At 47.8% G+C, this 15,764-nt stretch overlaps 1 protein-coding gene across 1 annotated transcript in view; it reads right to left on the bottom strand.

Annotated features, from left to right (window-relative positions):
• The window catches only part of LOC115097644 (disintegrin and metalloproteinase domain-containing protein 10-like), a 204,191-nt gene that overhangs the window by 165,352 nt on the left and 23,075 nt on the right, over positions 1-15,764 (bottom strand). The window contains exon 2 of the mRNA XM_029613575.1: positions 4,580-4,931. Coding sequence (XP_029469435.1) covers positions 4,580-4,931 — 352 coding nt within the window. The remainder of the gene's footprint in view (positions 1-4,579; positions 4,932-15,764) is intronic.

The raw sequence follows: 15,764 nt of genomic DNA, 5'->3' as shown, positions 1-15,764 counted from the left end.
GGCATGATGTGATTGTATCATGAATGCCGGTATAGAAAAACTTTAAATAAATAAATACAAGAACAATATTTGTTTCTCTCTATGCCACCTAGCCCAAAGGCCCTAGGCAGCACACAGAAAGGAAAATTACTTTCTTACCTGATAATTTTCGTTCCTGTAGTACCAAGGATCAGTCCAGGACACCTGGGTTGTGACTCCGCACCAGTAGATGGAGACAGATTAAAACTTGTGGGCGGAGCCATATATAAGCCCCTGTGCCAGTCACAGCCCCCTCAGTCATACGTAATGTCAAAGTAGAAAAATCCAAAAGCCAACATAGCTAACCATAGAAACTTACTAAGTAAAATAACTCCAACACCCCTACAGGAAAACAGACTCTCCAACCGGGAGAGCGAACAAAAGAAGGGGTCAGCGTATTAAAAAACAACAATGAGCGGACTCTCCATTACTATAGCGCCACACTGCGGGCGGGATCCTGGACTGATCCTTGGTACTACAGGAACGAAAATTATCAGGTAAGAAACTAATTTTCCTTTCCCTGTACGTACCAGGATCAGTCCAGGACACCTGGGATGTACCAGAGCTAAGTTATCGAGGGTGGGAAGCAGAGAGTCCCGCTCGGAGTACCCTCTCTCCAAATCCCCCAGCATCAGTAGCTTGAACATCCAATCGGTAATGTTTAATGAAGGTATGCAACGATTTCCAGGTAGCCGCCCTGCAAATCTCTTGAGGCGAAACCTGAGAAGATTCCGCCCAGGACGCCGCATGAGATCTTGTCGAATGAGCTCGAAGACCCACTGGCGGTGTTTTACCACGCAGAATGTACGCGGAACCAATGGCCTCCTTGAGCCAATGGGCGAGCGTTGTGCGGGACGCCGCAGAACCTTTCTTCGGACCCGACGTCAACACAAACAGATGATCTGTTAAACGAAAAGAATTTGTGACGTCTAGATAGCGAAGAAGAGACCTTCGCACATCTAGTTTTCTCAAATCCCTCAACTTCGGGTTGGAAGAATCACCAACCGCGAAAGCGGGAAGTTCAATCGATTGATTCAAATGAAAAGCCGATACGACCTTAGGCAAGAAAGAGGGAACGGTCCGCAAGGAAACCCCTGAATCGGAAAAGCGCAAAAAGGGCTCTCTGCAGGATAGAGCTTGCAACTCAGAAATCCGGCGAGCCGAAGCAATGGCTACCAGGAATACAGTCTTTAACGTGAGATCTTTGATCGTAGAATGCTTCAGAGGCTCAAAAGGAGCTGAGCATAAGGACGAGAGCACCCAGTTGAGGTTCCAAGAAGGACAAGGGAGCCGCAAAGGAGGACGGAGGTGTTTCGCCCCCCGAAGGAAACGGGAGATATCCGGGTGGAGAGCCAGGGAGACTCCCCGAATCTTACCACGCAAACAACCAAGCGCCGCGACTTGGACCCATAGGGAACTGCACGCTAAGCCTTTGGCCAGCCCAGCCTGAAGAAAAGCCAAAATATCGGGAATAGCAGCGGAAGTGGGACTAAGACCCACTCCACGCACCACTCCTCAAAGACTACCCAGACTCGAACATAAGCCAGAGACGTGGATTGTTTTCTGGATCTCAGCAACGTAGCAACTACCGCGTCCGAGTAACCTTTTTGCTTCAACCGATACCTCTCAAAAGCCATGCCGCGAGACAGTAGTGATCCGCATCCTCCAAACAGACGGGACCCTGACGAAGGAGCCCCGGAAACCCCTGTAGACGAAGGGGTGCCGCCACCGACAACTGGACCAGGTCCGCAAACCACGGACGGCGCGGCCACTCCGGCGCCACCATGATCACGTTGGACGGGTGCAATTCTATGCGCCGCAGTATCTTGCCGATCATGGGCCATGGTGGGAACACATACAGTAGCACCTCCGCCGGCCAGGGAAGTGCTAACGCGTCGACCCCTTCTGCTCCTCTTTCTCGGCGTCGACTGAAAAATCTCGGAGCCTTTGCGTTGTTCCACGTGGCCATGAGATCCATGTGGGGCGTTCCCCAAGTCCTGCAAATGAGAAGAAACGCTTCTTCCGCTAGCTCCCACTCTCCGGGATCCAGGTGGTGTCGGCTGAGGAAGTCCGCCTGGACATTGTCGGCTCCTGCTATGTGAGACGCAGTGAGATTGCTGAGATGCCGCTCTGCCCAGGCCATCAAGGAACATGCTTCCTCCGCTACTTGAGGACTTTTCGTCCCTCCCTGGCGATTGATGTAAGCCACGGTGGTCGCGTTGTCCGACAATACTCGGATTGCCTTTCCTCGTACAAGGGGTAGAAAAGCTTGCAATGCCAAATGGACCGCCCTGAACTCTAGGCGGTTGATAGACCACCGGGTCTGATCTTCTGACCATAGACCCTGAACCGATTTCTCTTGGCAAACTGCACCCCAACCGGAAAGACTGGCATCCGTGGTCACCACTGTCCAGTTGGGAAGAAGAAGAGATACTCCACAGGAGAGATGTTTGGAATCCAGCCACCAGCCCAGGCTGGAGCGCACCTGATTCTCGAGAGGCAGTGGAAGATAATATTCCTCTGAGATCGGTTTCCAGCGGGACAACAATGAAGACTGCAGTGGCCGCAGGTGAGCGAACGCCCAAGGGACTAACGCCAGCGTTGAGGCCATAGATCCGAGAACTGTCAGGTAATCGCAGACTCGCGGACGGTGTTGAGACAAAAGTCGTCGTACCTGAGACTGTAGTTTGCATATCCGATCCTGAGAGAGAATCACTCTGCCCCGTTTTGTGTCGAAAACGGCTCCAAGGTACTCCAAGGACTGAGTGGGTTCCAGATGACTCTTGTTGTAGTTGACCACCCAGCCGAGGGACTGCAAGAATTGTAGCACCCTGGATACCGCTTGCCGACACAGGCTCTCTGACTTCGCCCGAATCAGCCAGTCGTCGAGGTAAGGGTGAACCAGTAGGCCTTCCCGACATAAGTGCGCCGCCACTACCACCATCACTTTCGTGAATGTCCGAGGCGCTGTCACCAGGCCGAACGGAAGAGCCCGGAACTGGAAGTGTCTGCCCAGAATGCAAAACCGCAGAAACCGCTGGAAGGCTGGCTGGATGCCCACATGAAGGTATGCTTCTGTGAGATCTAGTGACGCAAGGAATTCGCCTGGCCGCACTGACGCGATCACCGAACGAATGGTTTCCATCTTGAAGTGAGGGACCCGAAGACATCTGTTGACTCCTTTCAGATCCAGTATGGGTCGGAAAGTGCCGTCCTTCTTGGGAACTATGAAGTAAATGGAGTACCGGCCCTTGCCGTACTGATCGGCCGGAACTGGAGAGATGGCCCCCAAGCTTTCTAGTCTTCGGATGGTGTCTAGCACTGCCGCCTTCTTCTTGGGATCCTTGCAAGGCGAGACCAGGAACTTGTCCGCTGGGATGCGAGCAAAATCTAACTCGTAACCGTGTCTTATCACGTCGAGGACCCACTGATCCGACGTCATGCTGGCCCATACCTCGAGAAATAAGGATAGACGCGCCCCCACGTTTGGGACAGCGTGCTGAGGGCGCGACGAGGAATGGGCCGGCCGAACTTCATTGCGAAGGTTTGGAACCCGTACCCGACGGGGCTCCTCCTTGCCTGCCAAAGCGTTTGCCCCGAAAGGAGTGCTGCCAGTGAGTGTTTCGAGAAGAGGCCGGCCTGTACGAAGGTCCGGTGGATCTTTGCGGCCTGGACTTCCGGGGACCCCGGAAACGGGCTCTGCCAGAAAACGAAGAGCGCGACCGGGTCCTATCCTCTGGCAGCCTAAACGCTCGGTTCTCACCCAGGGAAACCATCAAGTCATCTAATTCCTTACCAAACAGCAATTTCCCTTTGAAGGGCAATGCCCCGAGGTGAGCCTTGGACAAACCATCCGCCGCCCAGTTGCGCAGCCAAAGGAGGCGGCGTGCCGACACCGCTGCCACCATGGATCTAGCTGAAGTGTGTAGAAGATCATGGAGCGCATCGGCCCCATATGCGATAGCTGCTTCCAACCTATTTGCTTGGGAAGCCTCCTCCGGAGAGAGATCTGCATTCGCCTGCAGTACCTGGGCCCAGCGCAGACTAGCTCGCATAGCGAAGTTCGTGCAAATGGCAGCTCGAACTCCCAAGGCGGAAACCTCAAAAATCTTTTTGAGCTGTACCTCCAACTTTCGGTCTTGAATATCCTGGAGGGCCGTCGCTCCCGTGACAGGGATGGTAGACCTCTTCGTGACAGCGGACACCGCCGAATCCACTTTTGGAAGTCGGAGGAGCTCCAGCGCCTCCTCCGGTAAAGGATAGAGTTTATCCATGGCCTTGCTGACTTTCAAACCTAACTCCGGAGTATCCCATTCCTTGAAAAGGATATCGGTGGACGAGAAATGAAAAGGGAAGGCAACCGCCGGTCCTGTGAGGCCGAGAAGAACAGGATCCATATTCGCCTCCTGGCGGACCACCACCGGAGGAGCTTCAATTCCCAATTCATGGAGAATGGCCGGGATGAGAGGTGCCAGTTCCTCTCTGCGGAATAGCCGTACCACCTTGGGGTCATCCCCTTCTGCAGCCTGTGCAGCTTTCTCTGCAATGGGCTGTGCAGTACCATCCACTGCTGCCTTCCCGGCCCCCGTCAGGGGCTCCTCGGCGGACTCCGTATCATCCTCAGGGGAATCCTCGGGATCCGATTCCTGCGGCACCCCCCTGGGAGGCCGCTTCCCCCGGGACGCACAGTGGGCGATCTCCGCGCCCTTCCTAGACTTCTTTTTCCGTGGAGGGGACCCATGGTCGGCCGCACGCGAACCATTCCCCCGGATGCGCTTGCTGCGCTTGTATTTGAGAACTTTGCGCAGCAACAGCGCAAAATCCTCAGAAAAATCACCAGAATCCGAAGAATCACTCTCGGAAGCCTCCCGGGACCGAAGCCCCTCCGAGGGAACCTCCCCCGCCGCGACACGCTGTGGGGAAAGCGCAGGAGGAAAGGAAGAGGCCCCCACCGTTTCCCGCGAAATTTCCCGGCCGGTGGCCAAGATGGCCGCCACTCCCGCACTAACCGGGAAAAGATCCTGAGGCCTGTCAGCGGAGCTACCACCGCGCGACGGCAAACGCGCGACCCGGGAACGAGCCCCCCGCGGCGCTGCCGAGGGTCCCTCATCACCCGGGACGCAAGCTGAACAAAGGCTGTCCCTTGAAAGACGCGCGCGCGCCGAGCCGCAGGCCCTGCACTGTGCAGCACGCGGCATGCCGGCGAAAACGCGGGAGAAAACGGGGCCGCGGCGAAAAAATTACCACAAAAATTAAAAAATTAAAAATAAACAAATAGCGCAATTCGGCGACCTCCCCCCTGCCAATGACGCCCCCCCACCGACAAAAACGGAGCGGCGACGCCAGGTAACAGAGAGCCGCAAAAACAAAAGTAAAAACTTTTTTTTTTTTTTTTTACAAACAAAAACGCTGTCCCTGGTACTGAAAAGCCCTTATTCCTGCAGGGGTGAGTGAACCAGGCTCCCTGGTGTCACCCCTGACGCTGCCACTAGCTCAGCCGGGTCCTCAACCCTGGCAGCGGCCTCAACCGGGGGAGGGTAGTCCCCTCAGGACCTCTCAACTCCCCTGGGAGGCAGGGCACCCGAGACTAAGGGATTAAAAGAAAAAAACCCCAATTTGGTATATAAACAGCTATGCCTAACAAAAAAGCCTAGCCCAAAAAATTCAAACCTGACTAACACCAACACCAGAATCAGGTCAGGCAGGGCTGTGACTGGACCTGCACCATCTACTGGAGACAGAGTAAGACTGAGGGGCTGTGACTGGCACAGGGGCTTATATATGGCTCCGCCCACAAGTTTTAATCTGTCTCCATCTACTGGTGCGGAGTCACAACCCAGGTGTCCTGGACTGATCCTGGTACGTACAGGGAATTAACATACATAACTAATACTAAACAAACAAAGGAAAAATAAAACAAACTTCCTCAGCTTGAAAAAAAGCCGAAAATACAGCTTGCGTCAGCAAGTCTGGCATGGCCCACTGATGGTATGTCTAGTAAGCCTCTTTGAGAGGAGTGTAATCATCTCCCAGGATTGTATACCCGGAGCAAGGCATCAGTCCAAGGCAGCAGGATGGCTCAAGGCAATCTGCTGCCTGAGGCCTGGCACAGGACAAATTACTGAGATGGCAAGGAGGTGGTGACCCCCTTGGAGCCTGGCCCTGTCGATGATTTGAAATGCTGGGGAAGTGGGCAGATAGGAGTCAAGAGTTCCCAGGGGGTGGCAGTGATATTTCTAAGAAGCCTGCAATTCTGCCCCACTCCTCGGACCCCTACCATCTGCTTCCCACCCTTCCCTAGTATTTTCACCCTGGGGAAGTGGAAGATGAGTGAATGGTGAGGGTCTATGCATGGCATACTCTTTCAGGGCCAGTGCAAGAGTATTAGGTGCTCGGTGAACCTTACACCCTTACGTTTCCCCATTCCCCCAGCTCTCACCACAAACACAATTTAATGTATGCATGAATAGCAGATTTTACATAAAAAGGACATTCAAAGTACCATTACAACAATATTTACATGCAATGCTGTGATGCCAGTGCAAAAACCCTGCAGAAAAGATACTTGGAGCCTAAATGGTATTACGCATATTGTAGTGTGTTGAGTTTGAGCTTAGCCCTCAAAGAGACATGAATAAACTGAACTACAATTATAATATAGTAAACCTCCGACACCAAAACTGCACTAACTGTCAGCACTCAAAGAAAGCAGAGTTGCTTACCTGTAACAGGTGTTCTCACAGGACAGCAGGATGTTAGTCCTCACATATGGGTGACATCATCAGGATGGAGCCCAATCACAGAACACTTTTGTCAAAGTTTCTAGAACTTTGACTGGCACCTACTGGGCATGCCCAGCAATGCACTGACCCTGCATCCAGCAGGGGTCCCCCTTCAGTCTCTTTATATAGCAAAAAGTACGTGCGAAAATAAAATAAGAAAATGTAAAGAACCCAACTCCGCGGGGTGGTGGGTGGGTTTCGTGAGGACTAACATCCTGCTGTCCTGTGAGAACACCTGTTACAGGTAAGCAACTCTGCTTTCTCACAGGACAAGCAGGATGGTAGTCCTCACATATGGGTGAGTACCGAGCTGAGGATGCCCGAGCATGTTGCATTCGTGCCTGTTCTCGCCCTCGCTCCACCCTCTCTACCTTAGTGGCGACTCCCTTCGGGTCTGACGGACAGCTACTGCTGCGGCTTCTCCTCACCGTACTTCCTGGAATCCCTGGGCTGGCCTGACGCTGCGGATCCGCCATGTTCCTGATAACGTAAGGGCGCGCGCGCTCCAGAGTTTGTACCGGCAAGGGTGCGAAACTCGGGGGCGACCCCCTGTAGTGACATCATCCGCTTCCACTTTAAAAGGTCTTTGCTTGCAACAACGAATCAAGTTAGCAAGGGGAAATCTTTCTCCGCTGCTCTGCCTCTACCATCTTACCAGGGGTACCCGCTCCTCGGGGGTCACGCTCTCTCTTCTTGATTTCAGATTGCTAAGACGGGATCCGGTAAGAACATAAGAACATAAGAAATTGCCATGCTGGGACAGACCAAGGGTCCATCAAGCCCAGCATCCTGTTTCCAACAGAGGCCAAAAACCAGGCCACAAGAACCTGGCAATTACCCAAACACTAAGAAGAACCCATGCTACTGATGCAATTAATAGCAGTGGCTATTCCCTAAGTATAATTGATTAATAGCCATTAATGGACTTCTCCTCCAAGAACTTATCCAAACCTTTTTTGAACCCAGCTACACTAACTGCACTAACTACCTTCTCTGGCAACAAATTCCAGAGCTTTATTGTGCGTTGAGTGAAAAAGAATTTTCTCCGATTAGTCTTAAATGTGCTACTTGCTAACTTCATGGAATGCCCCCTAGTCCTTCTATTATTCGAAAGTGTAAATAACCGAGTCACATCTACTCGTTCAAGACCTCTCATGATCTTAAAGACCTCGCTCCTTGAGGGCCTACGTCCCTGAATGCTCAAAAGACTCCTGACTACCTGGAAGCAATCGCAGACATGAACACAGTGAGTTCTATTTCAGAAAGGAACCGGTACTCACTCCACGAGGGCCTATGTTCCTAATCTCTGAAGACTCTCTTCAGTCTAAGATGTTATTGCAGGTACAGAGATCGTGAGTCATTATTGTGAATTGCAGATAGGAACCGGTACTCGCTCCACGAGGGCCTATATTCCTAATCTCCAAGACTCCCTTCAGTCTAAGATGTTATCGCAGGTACAGAGATCATGAGTCATTATTGTGGATTGCAGACAGGAACCGGTACTCGCTCCACGAGGGCCCATGTTAAGAACATAAGAACATAAGAAAATGCCATACTGGGTCAGACCATGGGTCCATCAAGCCCAGCATCCTGTTTCCAACAGTGGCCAATCCAGGCCATAAGAACCTGGCAAGTACCCAAAAACTAAGTCTATTCCATGTAACCATTGCTAATGGCAGTGGCTATTCTCTAAGTGAACTTAATAGCAGGTAATGGACTTCTCCTCCAAGAACTTATCCAATCCTTTTTTAAACACAGCTATACTAACTGCATGAACCACATTCTCTGGCAACAAATTCCAGAGTTTAATTGTGCGTTGAGTAAAAAAGAACTTTCTCCGATTAGTTTTAAATGTGCCCCATGCTAACTTCATGGAGTGCCCCCTAGTCTTTCTACTATCCGAAAGAGTAAATAACCGATTCACATCTACCCATTCTAGACCTCTCATGATTTTAAACACCTCTATCATATCCCCCCTCAGTCGTCTCTTCTCCAAGCTGAAAAGTCCTAACCTCTTTAGTCTTTCCTCATAGGGGAGTTGTTCCATTCCCCTTATCATTTTGGTAGCCCTTCTCTGTACCTTCTCCATCGCAATTATATCTTTTTTGAGATGCGGCGACCAGAATTGTACACAGTATTCAAGTTGCGGTCTCACCATGGAGTGATACAGAGGCATTATGACATTTTCCGTTTTATTCAACATTCCTTTTCTAATAATTCCCAACATTCTGTTTGCTTTTTTGACTGCCGCAGCACACTGCACTGACGATTTCAATGTGTTATCCACTATGACACCTAGATCTCTTTCTTGGGTTGTAGCACCTAATATGGAACCCAACATTGTGTAATTATAGCATGGGTTATTTTTCCCTATATGCATCACCTTGCACTTATCCACATTAAATTTCATCTGCCATTTGGATGCCCAATTTTCCAGTCTCACAAGGTCTTCCTGCATTTTATCACAATCTGCTTGTGATTCTCAACTCTCTTCTATTTCAATCTGCTTGTGATTCTCAATCTGCTTGTGATTCTCAACTCTCTTCTATTTCAGAAGCTATTATATACCTATACCTTGTGCATTACTATTATAGATTGCAGATAGGAACCGGTACTCGCTCCACGAGGGCCTATGTTCCTAAAACCCTCCAAAGACTCTTTTCTCTTCCATAAGCCATCTCATACACAGATATTGTGAGTTCTCATTTCAGACTGCTTATAGGAACCAGCACTCGCCTATGGCTCCTGTTCCTGAATATACTGAAGACTCTGTTGCAGAGAAGCCATTACAGATCTCTACAATTGTGAGTGTATCATCTACTACCGGTTATGTATCCAGCATACCCTGTCTACTCACCTCCTATAATCTTTCTCTACAGCTCAGCAACCCAGAGACTGCAATTCCAGTATCTGAGGGACTTCAGCCCTGCCGGGCACATCAGCTCACTACTGCCACCTCTGGTGGTTCTACTTCCTGTCTAAATAAAGAACTATCTTTGTTTGTCTCCATACTCCAGCCTAATCGGTGGTCCCTCTCAGGATATCCTCCTGGGGGTGCTGTCATCTGCCATCGGCCCAGGGATTCACCAATTTACCTCAAGTGTTCATTCCTTATTTATTTATTTATTTGTTGAGTTTTATATACCGTCATTCGGTAGAGCCATCACAACGGTTTACAAAAGTATACATTTTTTTTAGAGGTTGTGTAACAGAAAAGCAATGTGAACGTTATACATTTTCTTAGCAGTTGTGCAACAGTAAAAACAATTTGAACAATATCAGAAATAAGCATATCAAGTCCAGAAAGCATGCAGGTTCAGGGTGAAGAGAATGTATTAAGAGGTTTACAACTGAGAGTTCAGTTGAGAGTTGGAATGATCAGATGTCTGAAGGTCAATGTAGAATTTGCGGAACATTAGTGTTTTTAGGTCTTTTTTGAATGTTTTTAGGTCGTGTTGGGCTCTCAGGAATTTAGGTAGGGTGTCCAAACTTCGTGACAAGGTTCAAGAGGCCAAGAGTCCCAGAAGACCACTTCAGGGAGAGACTCGAGTCAAGTCTATACCCAGGCCTATACCCTCAGGTCCTGTTGCTGGCGAAGAAGAACCAATGCAATTAGGCCGCGGTCATTTAACTTCTAAAGAGAGAAGAACGTGAAAGAGGTTGGGACTATGCATGTATTGTGGAGAAGCTGGTCATGCTGTACAAACATGCCCTATATGTCTGGGAAACTGGCAGACCTAAGTCCTGTGGGAGGATTCTTCTTAGGTCTAACTGCACCCTCTCCTTCACTCTCTCTTCCTCTATCCTTAATCTGCGGACCTCTAGAATATCAGACCCTGGCCTTAGAGGATTCTGGGCAGGGGGAAATTTCATTTTGAAACGTCTAGTGGAATATTTGTGGATTCCCACACTACCATGACATCTCCGCTACTTTTGTCTTCTATCCATGGGAAGCCCTTACCGGGTGAAGTAACCCTGCTCACAGAGCCAGTGAGCTTATGTACCGGTGCTCTTCATACAGAGACTATTCCCTTCTTTGTGCTAGAGAAGGCCATGCAACCCTTAGTACTTGGGCTACCGTGGCTGCAGAAACATATGCCACAATTCAACTGGGCCACTTTGGAGCTTTCACATTGGGGTCTAGATTGCCATGGCAAGTGCCTGATGGAAGTTTCTCCAATACCCTGCATGCCAACTACTCAGTTGCTGCCTGGGCTGCAGCCTCAATATGCATCTTTTCAAGATGTATTTTCCAAAGAAACTGCTGATGTATTGCCTCCACACAGATCATACGACTGCGCCATCAATTTGAAGCCTAACACAGAACCACCCAAAGAAAGGGTTTACCCTCTCTCTGTAGCAGAAAATAAAGCGATGTCAGAGTACATCCAGGAGAATCTTCAAAAAGGCTTCATAAGACCCTCCAAGTCTCCTGCCAGCACAGGCTTCTTCTTCCTGGGGAAGAAGGTCGGAACATTATGTCCATGTATTGACCTCAGAGGTCTAAAAGAGATCACTGTAAAGGATCGCTATCCCTTACCACTCATCTCGGAGCTATTCGACTCCAGGGAGCCAAGATATTCTCCAAGCTTGATCTTAAAGGAGCCTATAATCTAGTTCGCATCTGCTCTGGTGATGAATGGAAGACAGCTTTTAATACCAGGGATGGGCACTTTGAATACCTGGTGATGCCCTTCGGCCTGTGCAACGCCCCGGCTGTCTTCCAAAACATGATGAACGACATTCTGCATGATCTACTCAACTCAACTTAGACGACATCTTGATATTTTCCCAGGACCTGAATATCCATTTGGAAGATGTCAATAGAGTGCTGCAGAGACTTCGCCAAGCTGTCGAAATGCGAATTCCACAAGGAATCTGTGCCCTTCTTAGGGTACATTGTTTCGAACAAAGGTTTCCAGATGGACCCTCAGAAGCTTGAGAGTATTCAAAAATAGACACAACCCACTGGTCAGAAAGCTCTTAGACGATTTCTGGGATTCACCAACAACTTCAGAACCTTCATCAAGAATTTCTCTTCACTGACAGTTCCATTAACTGCGATGACGAAGAAAGGTGCCAACATCGCCAATTGGTCTACAGAGGCTGTGACAGCATTTCAGAAGCTAAAAGACGCTGTCTCAAGTAAGCCATGCCTCCGCCATCCGGACCCTGAACGGCCCTTCATTGTGGAAGTCTATGCCTCGGATGTAGGTATAGGAGCCGTGCTAAGCCAGACCAGTGACTCTTAAGATCTTGCATCCATGTTCTTTCTTCTCCCGATGTTTCTCGCCAGCAGAGAAGAACTACGGCATTGGGGATAAAGAACTACTGGCGATAAAGATGGCATTTGAGGAGTGGCGCCCCTGGCTTGAAGGTGCACAACATCAGATCACTGTTTACACTGATCACATGAATCTGGAGTTCCTCCATCACGCCCAGCGCCTTAACCACAGACAGGCGAGATGGTCCCTGTTCTTTGTTCTTTGACTTTGTGCTGAAATACCACCCTGGAGATAAGAACATCAGAGCAGATGCCCTATCTTGCTCTTTTTTCGCTGAAGACATACCTGATGAACTCCAGCATATCATCTTCCCGAAGAGAGTTATTCTATCAGCTACACATGCGGAACCTCCAGGCAAGACCATTGTACCCTGCAATCTAAGAAAGAAACTGTTAGCATGGGCTCACGATTCGAAACTGGCTGGACATCCTGGTCAATGAAGAACTCTGGTGAAGTTACAGAAGTACTACTGGTGGCCCACCATGAAGGAAGACACTTTTGCGTACGTAGCTTCTTGTTCCAATTGTGCCAGACAGAAACATCCGCCCGGATGTCCTTGGGCCTGCTTCAGCCTTACCAGTACCAGATGAGCCCTGGACCCACATTGCCACAGACTTTGTGGTGGATGTACCACTTTGTGAGTTTTTGCCTCTATGGCCAATTTCTGTGTACAGTTCTGGTCGCCGCATCTCAAAAAAGATATAATTGCGATGGAGAAGGTACAGAGAAGGGCTACCAAAATGATAAGGGGAATGGAACAGCTTCCCTACAAGGAAAGACTAAAGAGGTTAGGACTTTTCAGCTTGGAGAAGAGACGACTGAGGGGGGATATGATAGAGGTGTTTAAAATCATGAGAGGTCTAGAACGGGTAGATGTGAATCGGTTATTTACTCTTTCGGATAGTAGAAAGACTAGGGGGCACTCCATGAAGTTAGCATGGGGCACATTTAAAACTAATCGGAGAAAGTTCTTTTTTACTCAACGCACAATTAAACTCTGGAATTTGTTACCAGGGGATGTGGTCAGTGCAGTTAATATAGCTGTGTTAAAAAAGGATTGGATAAGTTCTTGGAGAAGTCCATTACCTGCTATTAAGTTCACTTAGAGAATAGCCACTGCCATTAGCAACAGTAACATGGAATAGACTTAGTTTTTGGGTACTTGCCAGGTTCTTATGACCTGGATTGGCCACTGTTGGAAACAGGATGCTGGGCTTGATGGACCCTTGGTCTGACCCAGTATGGCATTTTCTTATGTTCTTAGCCTGTCTTAAGAACATAAGAAATTGCCATGCTGGGTCAGACCAAGGGTCCAACAAGCCCAGCATCCTGTTTCCAACAAAGGCCAAACCAGGCCACAAGAACCTGGCAATTACCCAAACACCAAGAAGATCCCATGCTACTAATGCAATTAATAGCAGTGGCTATTCCCTAAGTAAACTTGATTAATAGCAGTTAATGGACTTCTCCTCCAAGAACTTATCCAAACCTTTTTTGAACCCAGCTACACTAACTGCACTAACCACATCATCTGGCAACAAATTCCAGAGCTTAATTGTACGTTGAATGAAGAATTTTCTCTGATTAGTCTTAAATGTGCTACTTGCTAACTTCATGGAATGCCCCCTCGTCCTATTATCCAAAAGTATCTTATTGTCTTACATTTAACTTGCCAATGCTTATGCTTAATCCTATTTTCTTCTGATAGATCCTTCTTCCAATTTTTGAATGAAGATCTTTTCGATAAAATAGCCTCTTTCACCTCACTTTTTAGGCATGCTGGCAATCATATAACCTTCCTTCCACATTTCTTAATGCAAGGAATACATATGGACTGTGTTTCTAGGATGGTTTTTTTTTAACAAATGTCTATACCTGTTGCACAGTTTACCTTTGTAGATGCACCTTTCAATTTTTTTAAACTATTTTTCTCATTTTATCAAAGTTTCCCTTTTGAAAGTTTAGTGCTACAGCCATGGATTTACTTACTACCCCCTTCCAGTCATTAATTCAAATTTGATCATATTATGATCACTATTGCCAAGTGGCCCCCACCACCGTTACCTCTCTCACCAAATCCTGTGCTCCATTGAGAATTAGGTCTAAAATTGCTCCATCTTTCATTGGTTCCAGAATTAAATGCTGCATAAAACTGTCATGTATTCCATCCAGGAACTTTCTCTTTCTAGCATGGCCTGATGTTTCACTTACCCAGTCAATATTGGGGTAATTGAAATCTCCACTGTTACTGCACTATCAATTTGGTTAGCTTCCTTAATTTTTCTTAGTATTTCATTGTGCATCTCACCATCTTGGCCAGGTGGACGGTTGTATACTCCTATCACTATAGTCTTCCTCAACATGCAAGGGATTTCTACCCTTAAAGATGCGATTGTGCATTCAGGATCTTTATCCTGTTGGACTCTATGCCATCTCAGACAAAAGCACCACCTTGCCACCAAGATGCTCCTCTCTGTCATTGTGATATAATTTGTACCCTAGTATAGCACTATCCCATTGGCTATCCTAGTTCCACCATGTCTCTGAGATACAATTAAGACTGTGTCATTATTCACTGCTTTTACACTTTAATTCTCCCATTAAACTTCTTAGACTTCTGGCATTAGCATACAAACATTTCAAAGTGATTTTTTGTTTGTATTAACATTCTGCTTTTCAGTTGACAGGGAGAAATTGGAATCTTTTAGCTCAGGTGAGGTTTTAATTATAGGCACTTGACTACTTTTCTTGTTATTGGAACCTCTCTGTGGGATGCCCTAACTCTAATGCTTCATTAGTATCATTCGAAGATACCGCCCTCTGAACCATGTGCTGCTGAGCGACTGTAGGCTTTGCCCTTTGATTTAGTTTAAAAGCTGCTTTACATAAGAACATAAGATATGCCATACTGGGTCAGACCAAGGGCCCATAAAGCCCAGCATCCTACCTCAACAGTGGTGAACCCAAGTCACAAGTACCTGCCAAGTACCCAACATTAGATAGAGCACAAGCTACAATTGCTTATTAATTACAGTCATAGCAGGTTATGGATTTTATACTCTAGGAACTTATCCAAACCTTTTTTAAACCCAGTTACATTAACTACTTTAACCACATCCTCTGGCAATGAATTCAAGAGCTTAATGCGCTGAGTGAAAAAGAATTTTCTTCGATTTGTTTAATGCACTTTCTGGAGGTAACAATACCATCTGGGTTACAGGGGATCGTTTCTCGAAGATGGCTCACTTTGTGGCTCTCCCTGGCTTGCCTTCAGGCATGGAGCTTGCTAAACTATCATCAGCCACATCTTTCGCCTCAGACAGAGGAGTCCAATTTACAGCCAAGTTCTGGAAGGCTTTGTGTAAGAAGTTCGACATTTATTTTATTTATTTATTTATTTAATATATTTCTATACCGGAATTCATGAATGGGATTCATATCAGGCCGGTTTACATGGAACTTAGGGGATTAACAAGTGTAACCAAACCAGAAGGCGGAAACAAGCAAAGTTACATATAACAAGGGGATTGAACTTGGGGGCTATAGTAGCCAGGAAGTAGACAGAGAGGAATTAACTACATATAAATAATATATGACGGGTTAAGAGATTAGTAAACATCCCATTCCTTGGGCTGAGTCTGACGTGACATTTTAAGTGACATTTTAAGTTAGGGGAAGG

This window comes from Rhinatrema bivittatum, chromosome 8 (assembly GCF_901001135.1).
Source record: "Rhinatrema bivittatum chromosome 8, aRhiBiv1.1, whole genome shotgun sequence".
Lineage (NCBI taxonomy): Eukaryota > Metazoa > Chordata > Amphibia > Gymnophiona > Rhinatrematidae > Rhinatrema > Rhinatrema bivittatum.
The sequence above is the reverse complement of the archived record's forward strand: the minus strand, read 5'-3'. Positions and strand labels throughout refer to the sequence as shown.